The following is a 21,059-nucleotide window of genomic DNA, read 5'->3' as shown; positions in this document are numbered from 1 at the left end:
CTCCACCTGGGAAGCTCCCGTGTAAAGTCCCTTACTCTTTATCGTATCGCTGTCCATTTCTCTGTGTGTATGTTAATGTTGAATTTATAACAGAATAACTGCTTTTAAAAACCGTGTGGATTTGGTGTGCATTTCAGGTGATGCCTGACCAGACAAAAATCTCAGCCGTTTCTGGTGAATTAGAGAAGGAAGACACTGAGATTCCTAGCAGCCACAAAATAGAGACAGGTATATTGGGAAATCGCAACATTCCTTACCTGGATTCCCTGTAGAAGCAGTGATAAAATGTTACTTGAAAGAGGTTACTGAAAATCTGTGGTCATATAAGAGTAATTAATGTGTTAATGCCTTTGGAGAAAAAAGTTGCAAATTAAACCTTGAATTATTTTGTCCACTTGATACAGTCTCTCTGGGGGTCAGTTGGAAATGACAAAGGAGAAATAATGATGGGGTGGCTGGAGGCAAGTGATAGGGGTGTGTAGGGGCCTGTCTGCCCACAAAGCACAGCTTACATATTTCCCAAAGGCCAAGGTGCCTCTAGATTCTTGGTATGTTTGAGGTAGGTCCTAATTACCAGCTCTTACCAGAAGATGGCGCTGTACCAGCAGTGTGGATCCCATAACGAGCATTTGCAGGGTGTAGGCAGCATTTTGTATGGTTATTGTTACCATTTTTTTTTATTGCTCTTTTCTTCATGAGTATAGACCAAGCCAAGGACTCTACCGAGCAGGCAGAGGTAACCAGGGCTGAAGATGACCACCGCCTGATAACTCTCCCCTTAAATAACCAATCTGAGCCTGCTGTAAGTACAGGGACCTGGGGGCAGGATTCTGAACCGTGTCCTCCGGGGTGCTGGCAGGTGGAAGCTGACTCTCCTGGCTTGTTGTCCGGTTTCTCCTGGCCAGCCATCGCTCTCTGCTCTTGACTATCCCCTCCTTAAATTAAGTTCACCAGCTGTACTTATTTTTTCTTGCCCTTCCCTTACCTTGGCTCTCCTGTGGAATGTGTGACTTGGCTGGCTTTGCCTCATTTCCTCGTTTGGGATTTGGAGACTGAGCTTGTGAGAAGCAGCATGTTGCCTGGAATCAGACCTGGCTTTTAGTTACTGACTGTGGGAACTTGGGGAAATCACGTAACATCACGGGGCCTGAGGCTTCTCATCTATAGAACAAAGCTGGTTTGGGCTTCCCTGGTGGCTCAGTGATAAAGAATCCACCTGCCAATGCAGGAGATGCAGGTTCAGTCATTGGGTCTGCAAGATCCCATGAAGAAGGAAATGGCAACCCACTCCGGTATTCTTGCCTGCAGAATCCCATGGACAGAGGAGCCTGGCAGGCTGCAGTCCATGGGGTCGTAAAGAGTTGGACACGACTTAAGTGACTAGAGAAAAACAAACAATCCCTGGTTTGTAGTGTGGCCCTCTTAGGACTAAAATCATAATAGGTGTAAAGCACCTAACACAAGGCTTGGCATGTATTGGTGTTCAGTTCATTTACTTATGTTTGATCACATGGACACGTTGTAGAGAAGTGTGATGATAGTGTCATATTTTTTAAACAAATATACACCAAAGATTATTTCTCCAGATAGATTGTCTTTTGGGGAACTTGAACATCTCAACAGTTATGATGCTGTTGACATTGTTTATGTCTTCCTTTGATGTTTCCCTTAGTAACTGTGAGACACTCTTGATTATCTTTGATGTGGTAAACCCCTGTGGGTGGGTATCTTTTTTTTTTTTAATAGCCAATAGTCACTTGGAGCTGAATTTAATGAAGAAAGAGCCTGATATCTTAGTATTCAGATGCTTTTCTTTGGAGGTGTAGAATGATTCCAAAAAGTCTCAAAGGCACCCTAATTAAGCAGATGTTTATATATGCATTTTCCTGCAGCAAACAAATACAGCTGATAATTCACCCGAAAAATCAAAACTGGATGATACACAAAAAGGTCAGATTTTTTTTTCTATCATTAGACTTGAATGGTATATTTCAACGTACACTTCAGATGCTTAACAATTTTTGTTTTCCATTTTTATGCTTGAAAGTTACTTCAGAACTCGAGTATTCTGTAGATTTACAAGAATCAGCAGCAGCAATTCAGTTTCCTCCATTAAATGATGCATCTAGGTAAGTGATTTTCAGAAGTCATAAACCACGTAGATTGTTGTTAATGTGACTTGTTAATTTGCAGTTCGACCGTCTGGGTTTTCCCCTTTCCTGCACCTGGCCATGCCCCACACAAGGAGAGAGCGTTGTGTGCAGTTTTCTGTGAATAATTTCAGCAGGGCTGGAGTGTTCTCTTGTCCTACGGGTCTCTACCCCTTTCACGGATCACAGCCTTGTTGTGGCCAAGGGGCCTGCATAACTCAATGAAGCTATGAGCCATGCTGTACAGGGCCCCCCAAGGCGGACGGGTCATGGTGGAGAGTTCTGACAAAGCGTGGTCCACTGGGGGAGGAAACTCTAGCCCCAATGTTATCTTTGGTGATGTAGTTTTCCTGAGCGAACACTGGATACTCCTGGACAGAAAATGCGTATCACTTGGTACTAATTTATTTGCCACTTTTCCATGTAGGCCTCTGAGGAATGGGTCATACATGTGATTTTTTTTTTTACAGGTTTGTTGAGATATAATTGAAATAACATGTACCTATGTAAAGTGTACACTTTGAGTTTTGACATTTGTCTACACCCGGGAGCCATCGCCACAGTCAAGACAAGGACCATATGCACCATCGCCAAGAATTTCTTCCCGCCCCTTGGAAATCCCTCCCTCGTTTTCCATGCCCACCTCCACCCTTGGCAATCACTGATCTGCTTTGTCACTATTGATGAGTTTGTAATTTTAAAAATCTTACTTCAATGGAATCGAACTGGAGGCACTCTTTTTTTTTTTTTCCTAGCGTCTTTTATTCATCGTACTTATTGGAATTGGCCAAGAAGTTTGTTCAGTTTTTTCACTGCTTATAGAAAAATCTGAACAAACTTTCTGGCCCACCCAGTATCTTGAGATTCTTCATTTTGTATCAGCAGTTCTTTCTTTTATAGTGTTGAGTAGTATGGAGAATAGTGGATCCATTGTGTGGCTATACCACAACTTGTCTATCCATTCTCCTGTTGATGGACATTTGAGTTTCCAGTTTTTTTTGTTGTTACAAGTAAAGCTCTTGGGCTTCATGTATAAGTCTGTGTGTGGAGGTGGAAGTGGTTTAGCTGCTAAGTCATGTCCAATTCTTTGCAGCTCCATGGACTGTAGCCCGCCAGCCTCCTCTGTCCATGGGATTCTCCAGGCAAGAATACCAGAGTGGTTTTTCATTTCCTTCTTCAGGGGATCCTCCTGACCCAGGAATTGAACCCCGGTCTCCTGCACTGCAGGCAGATTCTTGACCACTGAACCACCTGGGAAACTCCTCTGTATGGAGATTGATGTTTTCTTTTCTCTTGGGTGAATATATAGGAATGGGATAGCTGGATTATAATTGGTATTATTTAACTTTTTAAAAAGCTGCCCACATGTTTTCCGGTGTCTTTAGAGCATCTACATTACCACCAACAGTCTTTGAGGGTTCTGGTTGCTAGACTTTCTCATCAGTAGGTTCAGTAATATGATTTCACTGATGGACGAACTAAGGAATAAATGAACAGATCCAGTACTGACGTGGGCTGCTTCTTCATCTGTCTACCAGAGCCACACAGTCCCACAAAAGGTCCTCAGTGAGTGATAATTTCCTTTATTTACTTCATTAATTTTTAGATGTTGTTTTGGCTCCACCTCCCAAGCACCATTCCTCTTCTTTGAATTAATCGATATCTTTCCGTGTTGTGTTTCTGTGTCAGCATTTATTATTTGGGGGCTTTAAGGGTTTATAATTTATATGTAATTGTAAATTACATGTGTAATTTACATATATAAATTCCAAATTGTAAATTACATATGCAGCTCTAGGACCTGCATTTGTGCTCAGCCATGTCCGATTCTTTGCGACCCCGTGGACTGTAGCCCGCCAGGCTCCTCTGTCCATGGGATTCTCCAGGCGTGAATGCTGGTGTGGGTTGCTGTTTCCTGCTCCAGGGGATCGTCCTGACCCGGGGATCGAACGGGTGGCTCCTACGTTGCAGGCGGATGCTTTACCAAATGATCAGCTCTATTTCTCCTTTAATGATGTTAAATACTCTTTGTCACGCTGTGAAATCTGTTCCTGCCTGAGCTTAAAAAATGAGAGTTTTAAGCCAGGAATAGAGCCTACATGTGTCAGGCCATACAGGAACTAAAAAGGAGTGTTTTTGTATCATTGCTGTAGCTAGCCGTTCCCTGGTCAAGGGCCTCTTTCAATTAGAAGAGAGTAGAGACCTACCCCACCACTCCACTGCCTTCTCATCACACTTTCTTGTCCAGGCATCCAGTGTTTCGTCCTTTCCAATCCTTGGAGCAGTCCAGGTTTCTTCTGGCCTCACTTCCTCTCACGCCCGCCCCAGCAGGAGTGAGTGGGAGCTGGAGGGAGGGCCTGTGCAGCTTGGTTTGGAAGTGTGCAGTGCTCAGGCAACCCTGTAGCCTGCCTCTGGGGCTCTGTTCCTCCCAGAAACCTGCTGCCCCTCTCTGCGCCTGTCTGATCCTCCGTTCAGCAGTGAGAACTCCCCAGCCCTGCTTGAATCCGAGCATCCTTCTTCTCCTTCTGGGAAGCATGGAACATTGTTGCTGCTGCTCTGGAAAGTCTGGATTTGTCTTTGGGAAGGGGCTACTCGCTTGTTGTCCTGCGGAACCTGTCCACGTAGAGCAGAGGGTGGGTCTTGGTCTTCCAGAGGGTACTCATTCCCTGAGGACATCTAGCAAAACCGCCGCGGACTCTGAGCTAAGGATTCCAGACCGGAGTAATCTGTTCATCGCCGGGTCTCTGTTTCTCTGTCTGCAAATGAAGTACCTCAATTAAAAGAGACATTCAGATACCTTTACAGCAAGGAAATCTTGGGTGCTGCTCAGAGCTTTTTAGCTTTTTCATGTTGGAATAAATAAAACAGCATGTACAACTGCTTTTACATTCAGACTGAAACCACAGAATGCAATTCAGGGCTCAGAAGAGCACAGGTTTTTCTGTCTCAATGCATAAAGAATTCAGTGAGAAGCAGAGTGGAAGGTAAGGAAAGAGTTTATTAGTTCTTGCCTGGAAAACTCCATGGATAGAGGGCTACAGTCTGTGGGGCCCCAAAGAGTTGGTAACGGCTGAGCATGCTCTTGCTAACAAGGTACGAGGTGCAAGCAGATGAGAGTGAGTGATTCACAGGTTACATTTTTATAATCAAAGGAACAGCAGGGAGAAGACCAACGTCTTCCTCATTTTTGAGTTAAGCTTTCATCATTGGCTCCTCCTCCATGTCAGGCTGGGAAATTTTCTTGTCCCTACATGGTCAAACTAGGACCATCATGGCACTATTCAAATCAGCAGAGGAGTGGTTACATATGCTAGACTATGGTAAATCATGTCAGGTGTCAGTATAATGGGGCTTCCCAGGTGACTCAGTCAGTCAAGAATCCACCTGCTAATGCAGGAGACGTGGGTTCGATCCCTGGGTTGGGAAGATCCCCTTGGAGGAGATGGCAACCCACTCCAGTATTCTCACCTGGAGAATTCCATGGACAGAGGAGCCTGGCAGTACAGTCCACGGGGTTGCCAAGAGTTGGACACAACTTAGTGACTAAACAATAGCGATCAGTATGATGAGGGTTTTCCACTTTGGAATGTCACCTTTCCTCTCTATTTTTGTTTTTAATGTATGCAGAGGAGCATGTCCTAGGGATCATTAACTTAGTGACCTCAACCGGCAGGATGCAGACATCATTGACTTGATGTATATTTTTGTCGTTAATTTCATTGTTAAGCAAGCCTGCTTTGCTTCATGATTTTCCAGTTGCTTTCTGGGGTGATTATTAACTTATGTTGGTCTCCCAAAGTCCCTTAAAGTTCCCCCTCTACCTATAGTCTCCTGGTGGGGTTTTAAACTAGCTCTTTGATTATCCTGTTCTATCCCTGTTCAGACTACACACACGTGCACAATAACCTTTAGTATAGGACTGACTTTTGAAAAAATTGTGATAAAACGTACATAATGTAAAGTTTGCCATCTTCACCATTGTAAGTCTATGTTCCGTGGCTTTGAGTGCACTCACGTTGTTGTGCAGTCATCACCTCTCCATCTCCTGAGCATTTTCCGTCTTCCCCATCTGAAATGCTGTCCCCTTAAACAACTCCCCAGTTTAACAAAATTGAAGGATACAAGAGACCTAGAAGGACACACCAAATGATAAACTACTTGTGATTATGAATCACTTTGTTTTTGCTTCTTGTGTTTTTTGGTTTCCTATTATGCATGTGTTAGCTTTTAAGAAATAAATGTTATTTTAAAAACCTTAAAAAAAAGATTAGTATACAAAAATCAAATTTCTTTCTGCTAACAAATAGATAATAGCAAACCATGTATCTGATAAGGGGTTAGTATCCGGAATATATAAGGAATGCCTACATTCGATAGCTCCGCCCCCCAAAAATCATCTGATTAAAAAAGGAGGGGCTTTCAACAGACTTTTCTCCAAAGAAGATATACAAATGGTCAGTAACTGTGTGAGAAGATGCTTGACGTCACTAAACATCCAGAAAGGCTTTTGCAGCGCCTGGCTGAGTCTAAGATAGACGCAAGTAGGAAATGCTGCTGCCTTGCTCATCTTGCCCTGCCATCCTCTTCTTTATACGCCTCACGGAGAAGGGCTCAACAAAGGTTTTGTTTTAAATAGCAAATTGTTGGCAGAAGATGTATGGGAATGAATTGCAAGACACAAAGTTTGTCACAGAAAGGGGTGCTCTCCATGCGCTGGGCTCACAGCAGACACAGGGCACAGGGCAGAGAAAAGAGAGGGGAAGGTGCTGGTGCCGCGGTTCCATTGATTCAATGTATTTTGCTTTCAGGAAAGATTCTGCTTTTGAGGATAACAGAAAGCAAGAAACAAGGATGTCGGTAACGGAATCACTTTCATTGTTTTGGGGCAGTCCTTCCCGTTTTAGTTATTTGCATACCATCTTCAAACTTTGCCTTGGCTCTGCGTCTTTATGTTTCTCAGTTAAATTCATCTTAAGGTGTTTTTAAAAGGAAGTATTCCACTTTCAAGTGGAAAATCAGCATTTATTCTAACAAATAGTTGGTAAAGCCCCCAAGTAAGTACAACAGAGAATAGCAAAGTTATATCAAACTGTAATACTCTTCCTTGTATTAGGCTTTGAGCCGAAAGTCCGTCCTTTGTCAGAAAAGACATATGTATACTTACGGCTGATTCATGTTGTTGTAGGGCAGAAACCAACACAACACTGTAAGGCAATTATCCTCCAAATTAAAAGTAAATTTAAAAAAACACTGTGAAGTAAAAGAGAAGTGTTAAAGCAGCTGAGATTTACTCTGAAGAGAATCAGAAGTGTTAATGAATTGAAAAGAAATTTTTTGCTCTGAGTCAATGATGTTTTGCTCCTACATTGTCCGCTTTCATCTCTCTGTTGCTCTTCCTTTGGGGAGCAGAGTGCTTTAAGTCTATCGTCAGTGCATTAAAAAAGAAATCTGTATGTGAACAATAAATGAGATTTTTGTTCCTAAAGTTGAGATCATGGATTGCAAACAAACAATGCTCCTTCTGGCTTTCTTTTAGCTGTGGTTATCAGTCCTATGGGCTAGCATTTTGAAGTTGGTGTTGGCACAGTAATCAGGTGCACCAGCTTTTGGAAAGTTACCTACCAGCTCTACAGTTACAAGTATCTGATCAGAGAGTATTTTATCTTCTACGACAGCAGCTGTCTAAGGATATAATCATCTTCTCTTTCTCCCTTCTCTGTACTTCTGTGGCCTTATTATGTAAGACAGTCCAGTCTTCTACCAGGAGTTACTTCTGTTTTGCCTAACTTCATAGTTGTGTGTTTAGTGTACATAAATGCTACTAGCAGCCTTTCAATCATTCTCATGTATCACCTGTGTTTGTAAAAGTTTGATTATAGGAAACATCTTTTCTCGGAGAGTAATCAAGATTCAAGTAGTGGTGGCAGTGAGCTGTCTTGGGCCGGTAACCAGAAAAGGAAATCCTTGAAGTCATACCCTAGTAAGAAAAAGAAAAGAACCAGAAGCAACATAAGAAGTAAGTTTAGTATGTGTGTTCTTTCCAGTCACTTTTCAAATGAATCAGTAGGTATTACTTTTGCAGGATGTGATGGGAAAGGGTATCAAAGAGATATATGATCACATGATCCTGCTACCGTTACACGGGAAAGGGAAAACGTTCATATGTGAAACAGTACTAAAGAATATGGAATTGACCGATAATTGTGAAATATGAGCTACAGATAAATGGGGTAAAGAGTTCAGATGAGAGGAGTCTGATGTAAGCTGACGTAAGCTGAAATCTTCAGGAAAAGCTTCAGGGAAGGCTGAGTGGGACCTCAGCTAATCCTTGGGTAAAGAATAGGATTTGAAGAAGTATGGAGAAGAGGAAGCATTCTGGTTAGTAAAACTAGAACATGGGCTGGTCCGCTGGGCAAGATGGCAGCCCAAAGGAGAAGAGGGTGGCAGAGGACGAGATGGTTAGGTGGCATCACCGACTCAACGGACACGCGTTTGAGCGAACTCCGAGAGATAGTCAAGGACAGGGAAGCCCGGCGTGCTGCAGTCCATGGGGTCGCAGAGAGTCGGACATCACTTAGCAACTGAACAAGGACACGAGAAGAGCCTTCAGAAACAGTATCTGGAGCAAAGAATTCATGCCGGCCAGAGAGGAACAGAGGTGAATAATTAGAGAGGTAGGAATTCAGCAAGCTGTGGGAAGTAGGGATTGCTTTTAGAGTGTATTTTGTGTTTCTCGTAAGTAAACTTACCCACTGGGCTCTTGTTTCCTTCCATTCTAGTCTTGCCTCTGTTTCCTCCCAGCAGTGGCAGTGACCTGGAGAAAGACCAAGTAAGTACATTTTTTCTGTGCTGCTGTGTGCCCTTTATGGTGTAAGTTTGAAGCAAGTTGATCTGTTTAGGTTCGAACTACCTGTATTAAAAAAAAACTCCTTTCCGGAATAGAAAAAGAACAAACCAGTGGTTTACTAGTATCGAAACCACTTTCAGTAGAAACTTCAAGGAATTCCACACATTTAGTGTGAATCTTGGGTAAAGATTTAGGATCTTTTTTTTTTTGGTTGAAAATTTATTGAAAGATGTTTATTATGAAGTATGCTTGAAATCGGGGCTATTCTGATTTCCTGCAAATATGTGTTCTTTTGAATTTGTATTTTAAAATAAGCTTCTTGATTTAATTCTTCTCTTAGTTTTCAGTTTGTGGACATGTTATTCACAAAGATTTTAATTATTTAAATCTTTATGTTGCCAGAGGTTGAAATACCTTCAGGCTTATATAAATAGTGAATAAACTCTGAAGCTTTCTTAAATCCCTTCAGTTAAGCTTGTTTTATAGGAAAGTAGTTAAGAACATGGACATGAGGATCCTCCAGACCAATTCAAAGATTAATTTACCATGTTTTTAGCTGAACTACCTCTCTCAGCAGTTGGCTTTTGTCCTTGGTTGAATGAAATGAGATGTAGCGTATATATAGTATAGTATGTGTGTATATGATTATATTTTATATAATATATCATGTATATAAATATAATATATATCACATACTTTATGTATATGATTATATATCACATTATATACCATATATAAAATATATACATATATACATGATTATATATTATATGTAACATAATATATAATCATGTATATATGTATATATTTTATATGTGTGTGTATATATGCAGACACACAAAAACACACACACTACAGAATTAGTGCAAAGTGTTTAAGAATTTTCTAGTTTCATGCCTCACTTTCACTATATAACATATGTATACATGAAATATATTTTATGTATGGTATATAATGTGATATATAATCACGTGTATATAGTATGTGATATATATTGTATATAATTTGTACATATATAATACATACACTTATGTATAAATATATATATTATATATGTGTATATACACACTAAAACACAGACGCACTACAGAATATAGTGTGAAGGGTTTCAGGATTTTCTATGGGCTGCGCTGGGATTCTGAGGACATCAACAGCACCCTGCTCAGCTGTATGTAGATATAATGTGTTTAGTGCTCTAATGGGATCTGTCTGTGGCGCTCGTGGTAAAGAACTCGCCTGCCAATGCAGGAGCCCTGGGTTCGATCCCTGGGTCAGTAAGTTCCCCTAGAGAAGGAAATGGCAACCCACTCCAGTACCCTTACCTGGAGAATCCCATGAATAGAGGAGCCTGGTGGGCTACAGTCCATGGGGTCGCACAGAGTCGGACACGACTGAAGCAACTTAGCACAGCACAGCGCCCTAATCATAGCTTGTTATCTGCCCTCCCCCACCTGCCTTCTAGGGTCTGCCCGGGGGACTCTTACGTTCTGCAATGACAGGGAGTGGTTATAGCTCAAACCATAAGCCAGAGCAAGTACCTAAATATTTGTTGAGTAGTTCAACCTAAGATAAGGAGTTGTCAGTTAGAAACAGGCCACAGAAGGACTTCCTGGTGGTCCGGTGCTAAGACTCGGCCGTCCAGGGCAACAGGTGCAGGCTTCATCCCTGGTTGAGGAATGAGGATCCCATATGCTTCTGAGCCAAAACCCAAAACAAAACAGAAGCAGTATGTAGCAAATTCAATAAAGACTTAAAAAAATAGTCCACATCAAAAATCTTTAAAAAAAAAAAAGAAAAGAAAAAAAGAAAAGAAAAAAAGAAATAGGCTCAAAGAACAGTTTTTAGCAATATACAGCTTTAAAAAAATTAGGTACCAAAAAACATCAAAGCTTTGAGAATTCACAAATTTAAGATGTGCAGCTGCCAGGAAATCTGTGGTGATTCTCAGTGAGGGCATTGCCGACTTTATAAAGACATTGGTAGCTGAAACTGACGTCTCTGTGCTGGAGTTTAAGAGAATAACTTAGAGCAAGGGCTGGCAAACCTTTTCTGAGGAGGGTCAGGTAGTAAATATTTTGGTCTCTTCGGGCATATGGTTTCTGTGGCAACTGTTCAACTCTGCCATTGTAGCATGCGGGCAAACACGTGTGCAATACTCGAATGCATGGATGTGTTGTGTTCCAATTAACTTTATTTATGAAAACTTTATTTCCATTGAGCTGTAGAGCTGTAGTTTGTTGACTCCTGGTTTAGAGCAGCAGTTCTCAGACTTTGGTGATCATCAGAATGACCAGAATGGTCACCAGAAATGCAGACATGGGAAATGGTCATCAGAAATGCAGATCGCTGGGCCCTATCCCCAGAGTTTTTGATTGAGTGTGTTGTCAGTGGGGCTTAAGAATTTACATTTCCATCAAGTTCTCTGGTGCTGCTGAGGCTGTGGTCTGGGACCACACTTTGAGAACTTAGAGTCAGCTTTGAGTTAGTTTATCGATTCATGACCTAATGTGTTTCCAGCCCTGGGATCTTATGGCCTTACTGTTTTGTTTTGTGTTTTTTTTCCAAATGAATCATGTCCAATTCTTAAACATTTTAAAAGGATATTGGAAGTGTCTTGGAATGTTTTGATAACTTGCCTTGAGTGGTTGTGAATGATAACACTTTGTAAAAAGTACTGTGTTTTAGGTTAAAATTCTAACACCCTTATGGAAAGACACCTCCAGGCAAAATAATGTCACACCTCCCAAAATTTCTGGAACCGAATTTCGGAGTAGTTCTGCCTTTTTAACTCCTGAAGATTCTGCCCAGAAAACAAGTATGTGATTTTCTGTTGATTTACATAGAAAAAATTGTATTTTGGAAATGGTAGTTTAAAAAAGCAAAATATGTTTCTGTTAATGTCTGTTGAAGAAAGTGTGAAGATATGATTGATTAATCTTCTCTTTCTTGTCCTGATTAACAAAGGACAGAGGACTTTGTGTTTTAATTCCGTTTAACATTTGAGATCACCTTGTGCGTAAGAATTGCTGGTGTTCACCTGCTTTTAAAATAGCAACAAATGCAAATGGTGGTTGATTGCAGGGTTTAGTAAACTTTTTCTGTAGAGCAACAGGTAGTATTTATTTTTTGCTTTTTTTGGCACCTAGAGTTTCTGTTGCAACTGTTCAACTCTGCGTTTGTAGTCCCAAATCAGTCACAGACAAGATGCAAACTAATGTTTCCATAAAACTTTATTTATAAAACCAAGTGACAGACTGGATTTGGCCTGAAGGGCCAGGGTGTGCCAATGCTTGACTTATAAGGTTTATCTCGGCCCCCACTGTATTTTATTGAAACAATTCACATCTTCTAAATTGGGGAGAGTCAAGATATTGTTTTCTTCACCTTTACCATCCTACAGCTTAGCACATTGGCAGGGACATAATAGCACTTAGCAGGCATGAGTGCTAGCCTCTTAATTCGGCTGCCACTGGAAGAAAAGAAGGAAGGAAAGAAAAATAGGAGAGAGGGAAACACAGCGTTAGAGAGTAGGGGATAAAGAAACAGATCTGAGAGAGGACAGAGAACTACGGCGGTGGGTGATCGGGTTCTTGCCACGTATTTGGGGCCACATGGGCAGTTACTAAAGGTGCTGCCCTAATGGAGGTAACTGGCTATTCGTTTTATCTGCACACCTGTAAACCTCATACCCTTGTATACTCTGAAAGATACAAAGTGTTTTTTGGTTTGAGTTTTTTTCTTTTTCTTTTTTTTTTTTTATAACTGTATCCCTTACAGGGGGCAGGGTATGTTGAAATTTAATTTATAGATTGATAGTGAAATGTCATTTCCTCATTTGCTTCTTAGCATGTTTACTCTCTTATAACTATTTATTCTCTCCAATACTCAGAACTTCACAGTCCCAGTGCACTGAGTGATCTCTCTTCCTTGGAGCACTCAGATGTTGAAGAAAATGTATCTAAGGTACTATTTAATTGTTGGTTATTTATCTAGTTTTCCAGAATTGATATTATACTTAATGTACTGGCTTATTCCTTCTTAAGGGATGATGTAATACCATGTATTGCTTATTTTGACATAAATACATGTATTTCTGATCCCCTCTTTTTTTTTTTTTAAGACTGTGGCCCCAGAGCCATTGATGAAAAGTACTAGCTTCAAACATAAACTGCAAAATGTGGAAGACGGAGGTGAGAGAATTCTAAACTTTTTTTTTTGCAGAATTAAGCAAAATTAATCTGATTTTGGCAGACAGGGCTGTTATTCAAATTGAGGCAGATATAATCTCTATACAGAGTGACAGTTGCCAGACCTTGGAGAGGGCAGTGCCATCTGCTTACCGACTCCAAGTGGTAAGCTGGTATAGGAGGAGCAGGGATTTCACTCCCCAAACAAGAATGTCTGTGTCAGGAAGCCCATAGCCTGGGATCCGAGTCCCGTCACCTAGCACGCCTCCTCTCTGACCCCGGGGGGGTGGTATTGAAGTCCAGTACTATTATAGCATTTTTGCTTTCTCCCTTCAAATCTGTTAATGTTTGCATAAAATAGGTGCTGTGATATTGGGTGCATATATATTTACAGTTTGTTACCTTCTTTTTATGAATTGATCCATTTGTTGTTACATAATGACCTTTTTCTCTTGTTACATTTTTCAACTTAAAGTATGTTTTTCTGATAATCTACAGTAGATACATAAAAGATAAAAGGGAATCAAAACATACCACTGTAGAAAATGAACCGCAAGAGAAAACAGCAAGAGAGGGACTACAAAATAGCCAGAAAGCAAGTAATACAAAGGCGCTAGTAAGTCCTTAAAAATCAATAACTTCTTTAAGTGTAAATAGATTAAATTGTCCAATTAAATGACAGAGAGTGCCTAAATGGATAAAAATAACAAGACCCAACTATATGCTGCCTACAGAGACTCAACTCAGCTTTAAGGATTCACAAAGGCTCAAAGTGAAAGAATGGAAAAGGATATTCTATGCAAGTGGGTGGAGCTCCCCTGGTGGCTCAGTTGGTCAAGAAACTGCCTGCAATGCAGGAGAGCCAAGTTCGATCCCTGGGCGGGGAAGATCCCCCGAAGAAGGAAATGGCAACTCACTCCAGTATACTTGCCTGGAGAATCCCATGGACCGAGGAGCCTGGTGGGCTACAGGGGGTCTCAAAGAGTCAGACACGACTTAGCAACTAAACCAAGGGTCCCCTTGTATATGAGGAATTTTTTTCCATTGCTTTTAAAATTCTCTGTGTTTGATTTTAGATAGGTTTGTTATAGTGTGTCTTACAGAAGATCTTTGTGAGTGAATCTTCTAGGAGTTTATGAGCTTCCTGAACTGGGATGTCCAAATTTCTCCCCAGATTTTGGAATTTCTCAGCCATTATTATTTTCTTAAATTTTATTTATTTATTTTTGGTTGTACTTGGGTCTTCGTGGCTGCTTGGGCTTTTCCGTAGCTGTGGTGAGCAGGGGTTACTCGTTGTTGCAGGACACAGCCTTTTTATTGTGGCGGTTTCTCTTGTTGTGGAGCATAGGCTTTCGTAGTTGCTCACATGGGCTCAGTAGCTGTGGTCCCCGGGCTCCAGAGCACAGGCTCAACAGTTGCAGCACACGGGCTTGGTTGCTCTGCGGCCCGTGGAATCTTCCCAGACCAGGGATCGAACCCATGTCTCCTGCATTGGCAGGCAGACTCTTTACCAACTGAGCCACCAGGGAAGCCTGCCATTATCTTCTTAAATCGCTTTCTGCTCCTTTTCCCTCTTTTTTCCTTCTGGGGCTCCAAAAAAGTATAGATTGTTTCCTTTCTTAAAAAATTGGGTTATCATTGACAGGTAGCATATTAATTTCAAGTGTACGACATAATCATTTGCTATTCATACATACTGTGAAATGATCACAACGAAAGTTGTTAATATCTATCCCCACACATAGTGGTCTTTTTCTTGGGATGAGAACTTTTAAGGTCTACTCTCTCAGAAACTTTCAAATGTGCAATAAAGTCTTAACTGTAGTCACCGCGCTGCCTGTATGTTTCATTCCCAGGATTTAACTTGTTTTGTCACTGGAAGTTTGTACCTTTGAGTGTTCTTATAGCTCACTGAGCTTCCTTAGAGCAACTGTTTTGCATTTTTTTTTTAGGCAAATTGCAGAGCTCCATTTGTGTGTGTGTGTGTGTGTGTGTAGGTCAGTTGCTGTATATATATATATATTTGAAAGTCACTCAGTCACATCCGACTCTTTGCAACCCCATGGACTATACACTCCAAGGAATTCTCCAGGCCAGAATACTATATAATTGTTGTGTTTTTTTTGGGGGGGGGGGTCACATTTCCTTGAATTGTCACGTTCCTTGAAGTTTTGTGTTGCTGTCTTCATATTTAGTCTATACTGATTGGCCTTGAAAGAGAAATGCGTTTTGTCTTCTAGAGATTCTGAAGCCTTTTCTAGGGATATGCCTGCTCCCTGCATTTCTTTCTCCAGGGCGCCTCTGCGGACTGTGTTTTCTCTGCAGCCTGCACAGCCAGGCCAAGTGCTTACAGCCTCCTGTCGCTTTCTCTGGGGCAGTGGCGGATGCTCCCAGTCCTGCTGAGTAGGTCTGGCTGTCTTACGAATGCTCACAGTCAATGCCCTTTGTTGTTGCTTAGTTGCTCAGCTGTATCTGACTCTTTGTGACCCCGAGGACTGTAGCCCGCCAGGCTCCTCTGTCCTGTGGGATTTCCCAGGCAGGAATACTGGAGTGCCCTTGGGAGTGTGCAAAATGAGCCAACCCCAGGGTGGGCTTGTGTGTGGACGAGGCGTCCAGATGGTTTGTGGTGTCCGTGGACCAGCTCGGGGGTGATCCTGTAGGTGATGCATGCCCAGCAGCTCTTGAGAAGGCTTCCTTATGGGGCCTCTGAAGGCTTCCTTATGGGGTCCCTGAGGTAGGTGGTAGGATCTGCACCCCTTCGATGCCCTCTGAGAACCCTGGATGCTGTTCTCCAAGCCCCTCCCCACCCCAGGCCGTGTAGTGTACCTCAGGATTCTGGATGGGGCAAGAAAGAAATGGTCTTCTGTGGCTGGGGTAACTGAGCACTCACCCAGACGCTCTCGCAATCCCCTGAGGGAGAAAACTTGAGCTCAGAGGGTTTCTCCTGGTGCTGAGCTGTGCTGCCCTGAGCACGCGCTGTGGCTCAAGTGAGACGGTCCTTGTTATCCTCTCGGATGCGTCCAATCGGATATTTTTCCTTGTCCAACAATGTGTCAGATCTTCACACTGGACTCTCAGACTTCCACAAAGTCCGTTTTGTCAGGTGATTTTCAAAAACCAGTGCCCTTTGGGGGAAGACAGTAGGAAACTCCTGTTTGGCTCTTTTGCTCATGGGCTGTTGTTTTAATGTTTACCGTGGAACTTTGGATGTGCTGGACTCCCAGAGCTGTGAGCAGACAGGATGACTGATCACTCATGATTTTGCATTTTGCCCTCATTGTGTATCTTCTTTGAAAGGGGCTTCCCAGGTGGCTCAGTAGTGAAGAAACTGCCTGCAATGCAGGAGACCCGAGTTCAATCCCTGGGTCAGGAAGATCCCTTGGAAAAGCAAATAGCAACCCACTCCAGTATTCTTGCCTGGAAAAATCACGTGGACAGAGGAGCCTGGCAGGCTACAGTCCGCGGGGTCACAAAGAGTCAGACACGACTTAGTGACTAAACAGCAACAACACAAGTTAGAAAATAAGAATAAGAGATTTAGAAAATGAATAAGAAACTTAGAAAATGCTATCATGTAGTGATGAACCTCTGCAGAATTCCGTGTTTGAATAATCATTTATACATACTCACAAATAAGTATTTATTGTTAATTCGTTTGTGTGTGTGTTCTCAGTTGTGTCTGACTCTCTGGGACCCCATGGACTGTAGCCCACCAGGCTCCTCTGTCCATGGGATTCTCCAGGCAAGAACACTGCAGTGGGTTATCATGCCCTCCTCCAGGGGATCTTCCCAACCCAGGGATCAAACCCACAACTCTTGAGTCTCCTGCATTGTCAAGCAAAATGCATTAATCCAGACAAAAGATTTTTTAGTGGTCTCCATCAGGCTGATAAATTCAACAATAAAGATTGTCTTTAATTTTTCAGATTCTTGGCTTAGTACACATTGGTAGAATAAACAGAGGAATTGGCATTGGGAACGTGCCTCCACAGGAAGGGTATTTTGGTAAAGAAGACTTTTCTTGCCCCAGTAAAGGCTCTTGGCCTTTATCATTTATAGCCACACGGTGTCACTTCAGAGTGAAAAAATTTTTTAATGCCTCGACTTGGAAGAACTTGGCTATTCATCATGGGGTTGGTTCTGTGTGGCACTAAAAACTTTTCATCAGAAATATGAGTAAATAAGTGCAATATGAACACCAAATTATTCACTACATACACCCTGTGCCCAAAATAAGTTCGGAAGCTCCTGAGATTGCAAAAGCCCTCGACTTTCACAGTGATGAAGACACCTGTGTCCGAAAGCAAGTGGACACTCCTTTAGCCACCAAGAGAACCAGCATTCATTCGAGATCACCTTAGTTTCAGCCATGGTGTGTTTGCTGCCTGTGTTCATTTTTTAAGTGCTGCGTGTACATAGTTTTAGCTCCTTCATGAGAATGTCCAAAAGTCCTGGTTCAAAGAGACATGCAGTTGCCATGGAAACAAAGCTGAGTCAGCTGCATCACTTAGGACCTGCATGCTTTAAGGAGTGTGCTGGTTTCCCTAGAGGAGCTTGTTTTCTCTGGAGAGCTGTTCCTCTATTTCAGGTAAAGTAATTTGTAAGATTGCCCCTTCCAAAGGGTTTTCTGTGCCAGATTATTTCCATGTCGCTGAAGTGGGCCATCTGGGATGATCCCCATTTAGTAGGTTCACAAATTCCAAGCAGCTTGTTCAGGGGACCTCCACTGGAGGTAACTATTGTATCATCTGTGCCAATAGATGCTTTGTTTTTCCAGGGGTGGAACATGAACATGATAAATTGAAATTCAAGGCTATGCTTTGAGCTGTTGCTACAAATGTTGTCAGGAGAGGGGGGAAAAAATCCAGAAAGGCCAGAACAGGCAGAAAGGAGAGAAATGTAAAGAAACATGGTGGTTGTTCATGGGTACCTGATTGGGGCTAGCTAGAATTCTTTCTAAGTGGTTTCTTTGGGTCTTGACCGGGGTGTAGGCACCATGTGAGATTTAAGCCTGAGTGCTGTTTGTTTTGAGGCTGGAAGAGGACTGGGCTGTGTCTGGATTCTTTCCTGAATCTTAAAAAATTGTTTAGCCTTGAAACAGTGCAACTCCCTAGCAAATACCAATCCAACTCGATGGACATGTGTTTGAGCAAGCTCCAGGTGTTGGTGATGGACAGGGAAGCCTGGCGTGCTGGTCTATGGGGTCCCGAGGAGTCGGATACAACTCAGCAACTGAACTGATACTTTTCAAACAAAGGAACACACCTGTATCTTAGACCAGTGAAAAGAGATAGTTGCACCTCTCCAAGTTGAGAGTATTGCTTATGCTTTTCACTTTTTATAAAAAACAAGAGAAGCCGGATGTGAGCTCTTTCAGGTTCCGAGTGAGAATGTGATCAGTTTGCACTAGTGAGGCCCTCGGTGAGACAGCCCTCAGTCCCGTGCTGAGGCTCCAAGTCACCAGCAGGTGGCACCCTCCTTGAGCTGATCCGATCAGCTTCCAAGGGCCAGTCAGCCTGGAAACCTTGCTACCTTGCCCCTTTAGCCAGGAGCCCTGGTTGATGCCAATCATTACTGCTTTCCATTTGAGCCAGCCCGTATCCTGGTAAGGAGAGTGCTCCCACATGTCACTGAGCTCATTAAAGGGTGCTCGGGTCCTCTTTCAGGCATCAGCACACCTAGTGCTTTGAGACTTGCTCTTTGTCAACGTGCCAAATGTGAAGCAATTTGTAACAAGGAGGGAACACGTTTCACTTGCCGCTCATCACAGCTAGATATTCACTGGCGAAAAGAGAGTGAGATAAATCTGGGACCAAGAAGACGCGCGCGTGTGTGGTTATCGGTGTGTTCCGCTTGCCTCCAGACAGAGCCGACCGTCACGGTGCTCAGTGGAAACAGCCACGGTTGGAAGACGGTGGTGAACCAGGAGCCCTTTCCGCGGTGGCAGAAGAAGCCGAGTTGGCAGGTAACGCCGGGCACCCCGGATGTTTCAGATGTGTGAGCACTGAGTGTCCTAATGTGAACTACAAGGCAGTTAGAGTTTTAAGATCATAGTAGCTGCAGGAGCCTAAAAACGAAGCGCTTTGTCCTCACAGACATGAGTAAATTGTTGCACAAACTGTAGGTAAGAGCGAGCACTGTCTGTCTGCCCCTGGCATTTTGATTTCTGCCTCTTCATTCTTTGTGGCAATTTTCAGGGCCCAAGTGTTCTTAAATTTACAGGTATCTGCTCTAGTGTTAGCCAAAGGTTGGTGTTAGAAATATCGACTCCACAGACAAAGGAGAATGATCTGAAATGTCTCTATATGTGGGGTTGGCCTTCTGGATGAGCGACACGACTATCCTTTGAAACAACAGGCTTTAAGGAGGCAAATTTGGACGCCCCCAGGTACTCGAAGGGGGTGTTGAGAGCCGGGCAGCCTGCGTTCCGATCCTGGAGCTGTCGGTGTGAGCTCGCACCAGTTGTGTGATATCTGTGTGAAAAGTGGACGTGAACAGTGCCTGCCTCACTTAGATTTTGTGAGAATTAAATGAGTTGGTACATACAAACCCTTCGTGAGCCCTCATAAAGCTTCTTGGCACCCAGAAGCTGTTCAACGCCAGTCCCTAGAATGGCTTACCCATCACGTCGTCCTAGAGACCCCTAACAACACCTCAGCCTGCTTCTTAGACGTCCTCTCAGATTTAAGGTGCTGGGAAAGTTTGTTGAAATGAGCACTTGCCAGACAGTGAGTTTTGGTGGGAAGCTGCGTGAAGCATCGGCTGAGGACTCTTGGCTCAAGCTGGCCTAGTCAGTCACGGTCGGAGTCAGTCTTGCTGCAGCCATGGACGTCTGTGGGTCATGAAGTCCGTGACCCACAGAAGCCAGCGGGTCTAACTCTGGGTCATGCCTGTGTTTCTAAAGGAATTTCCGTGCTCTGGGCAGCAGGCAGGCTGAACACACCTACTTTGAGCCCTTTGTTTTACTTAATGTTCTATTCTTCTTGTGCAGAAGGCATTTCAACTTCATCCTTAAATGTTACGCCAGAGAACTTGAAAGGTTCTGTGATGATCACTGCTTTTGAAAACTTCACTAGAGAACTGAAAAGAAACTATGAGGTAATGGCCCAGTAAAAACGAAAAGCTAGCTCGTTATGCATTTGAAGTAACAGGTTCACATTCATTAATACCACTGTGGTCCTTCCTGGGTGAAGGTGTGCCTGAGTCTCTGGGGAGGTACATTTGTCCTAGCTGTGGTCACTGAATTTAGTGCCTTTGTGAATTGTGGTTTGTATTTATAAGACAGCTGTTCTGGGGACTTCCCTGGTGGTCCAGTGGTTAAGAATCCGAGCTTCCGCTGCAGGGAGCATGAGTTCGATCCCTGGTCGGGGAACTAAGATCCCACATGCTGCACGGTGTGGCCAAAACACCAAAACCAAAACCCCAGCTTAAACCAGGTCAGCTATTCCTTGTCCATTTGTTATTGTGGGACCAGATGGACCTGTATGGAAAGGTTTGGTTTTCGTTGATTGCAGTGTTGGAAAACTGGACAGGCAGGAAGCCATGATTTGGTCACAGTGACAGACAGGGAAGGGAGGGCCAGGGGACCGCGTGGATGAGAGAGGTGTCTGGGACGGAGATGAAGGTGGGCTGTGGGTGGGTGGTCAGCTGACTAGGGCAAATCTTCCAGATGCCGCACATGCAGGCTGTCACAGAATCTAGTCTGCAAGGGGAACTTTGAAACCATTTGCGTCCCCTCCATTTCCCTACCATTTATAAATCCCTAAAGAATTATTAGCACTTTTGAGAAAAGTACTTATGGTCTCACCCTAACATATATTCATTGAACTAACTTGGAAGATCTCCAGTCTTATTTTCTGCAATACTAATGTAAGC

The 21,059-nt window shown here is 43.0% G+C and overlaps 1 protein-coding gene across 1 annotated transcript in view; it reads left to right on the top strand.

Annotated features, from left to right (window-relative positions):
* The window catches only part of SYCP2L (synaptonemal complex protein 2 like), a 46,741-nt gene that overhangs the window by 17,530 nt on the left and 8,152 nt on the right, over positions 1-21,059 (top strand). Inside the window, exons 12-23 of the mRNA XM_081523832.1 lie at positions 138-228; positions 705-802; positions 1,893-1,950; positions 2,048-2,129; positions 6,959-7,007; positions 8,019-8,166; positions 8,930-8,979; positions 11,683-11,812; positions 12,887-12,960; positions 13,118-13,187; positions 19,048-19,149; positions 20,176-20,282. Of these exons, the coding sequence (XP_081379958.1) occupies positions 138-228; positions 705-802; positions 1,893-1,950; positions 2,048-2,129; positions 6,959-7,007; positions 8,019-8,166; positions 8,930-8,979; positions 11,683-11,812; positions 12,887-12,960; positions 13,118-13,187; positions 19,048-19,149; positions 20,176-20,282 (1,059 nt within the window). The remainder of the gene's footprint in view (positions 1-137; positions 229-704; positions 803-1,892; positions 1,951-2,047; positions 2,130-6,958; positions 7,008-8,018; positions 8,167-8,929; positions 8,980-11,682; positions 11,813-12,886; positions 12,961-13,117; positions 13,188-19,047; positions 19,150-20,175; positions 20,283-21,059) is intronic.

The sequence above is a fragment of the Giraffa tippelskirchi genome, chromosome 8 (genome assembly GCF_054371585.1).
Source record: "Giraffa tippelskirchi isolate mGirTip1 chromosome 8, T2T-mGirTip1v1.2.pri, whole genome shotgun sequence".
In the NCBI taxonomy this organism is placed as follows: Eukaryota; Metazoa; Chordata; class Mammalia; order Artiodactyla; family Giraffidae; genus Giraffa; species Giraffa tippelskirchi.
This window is presented reverse-complemented; position numbering and strand designations above follow the sequence as displayed.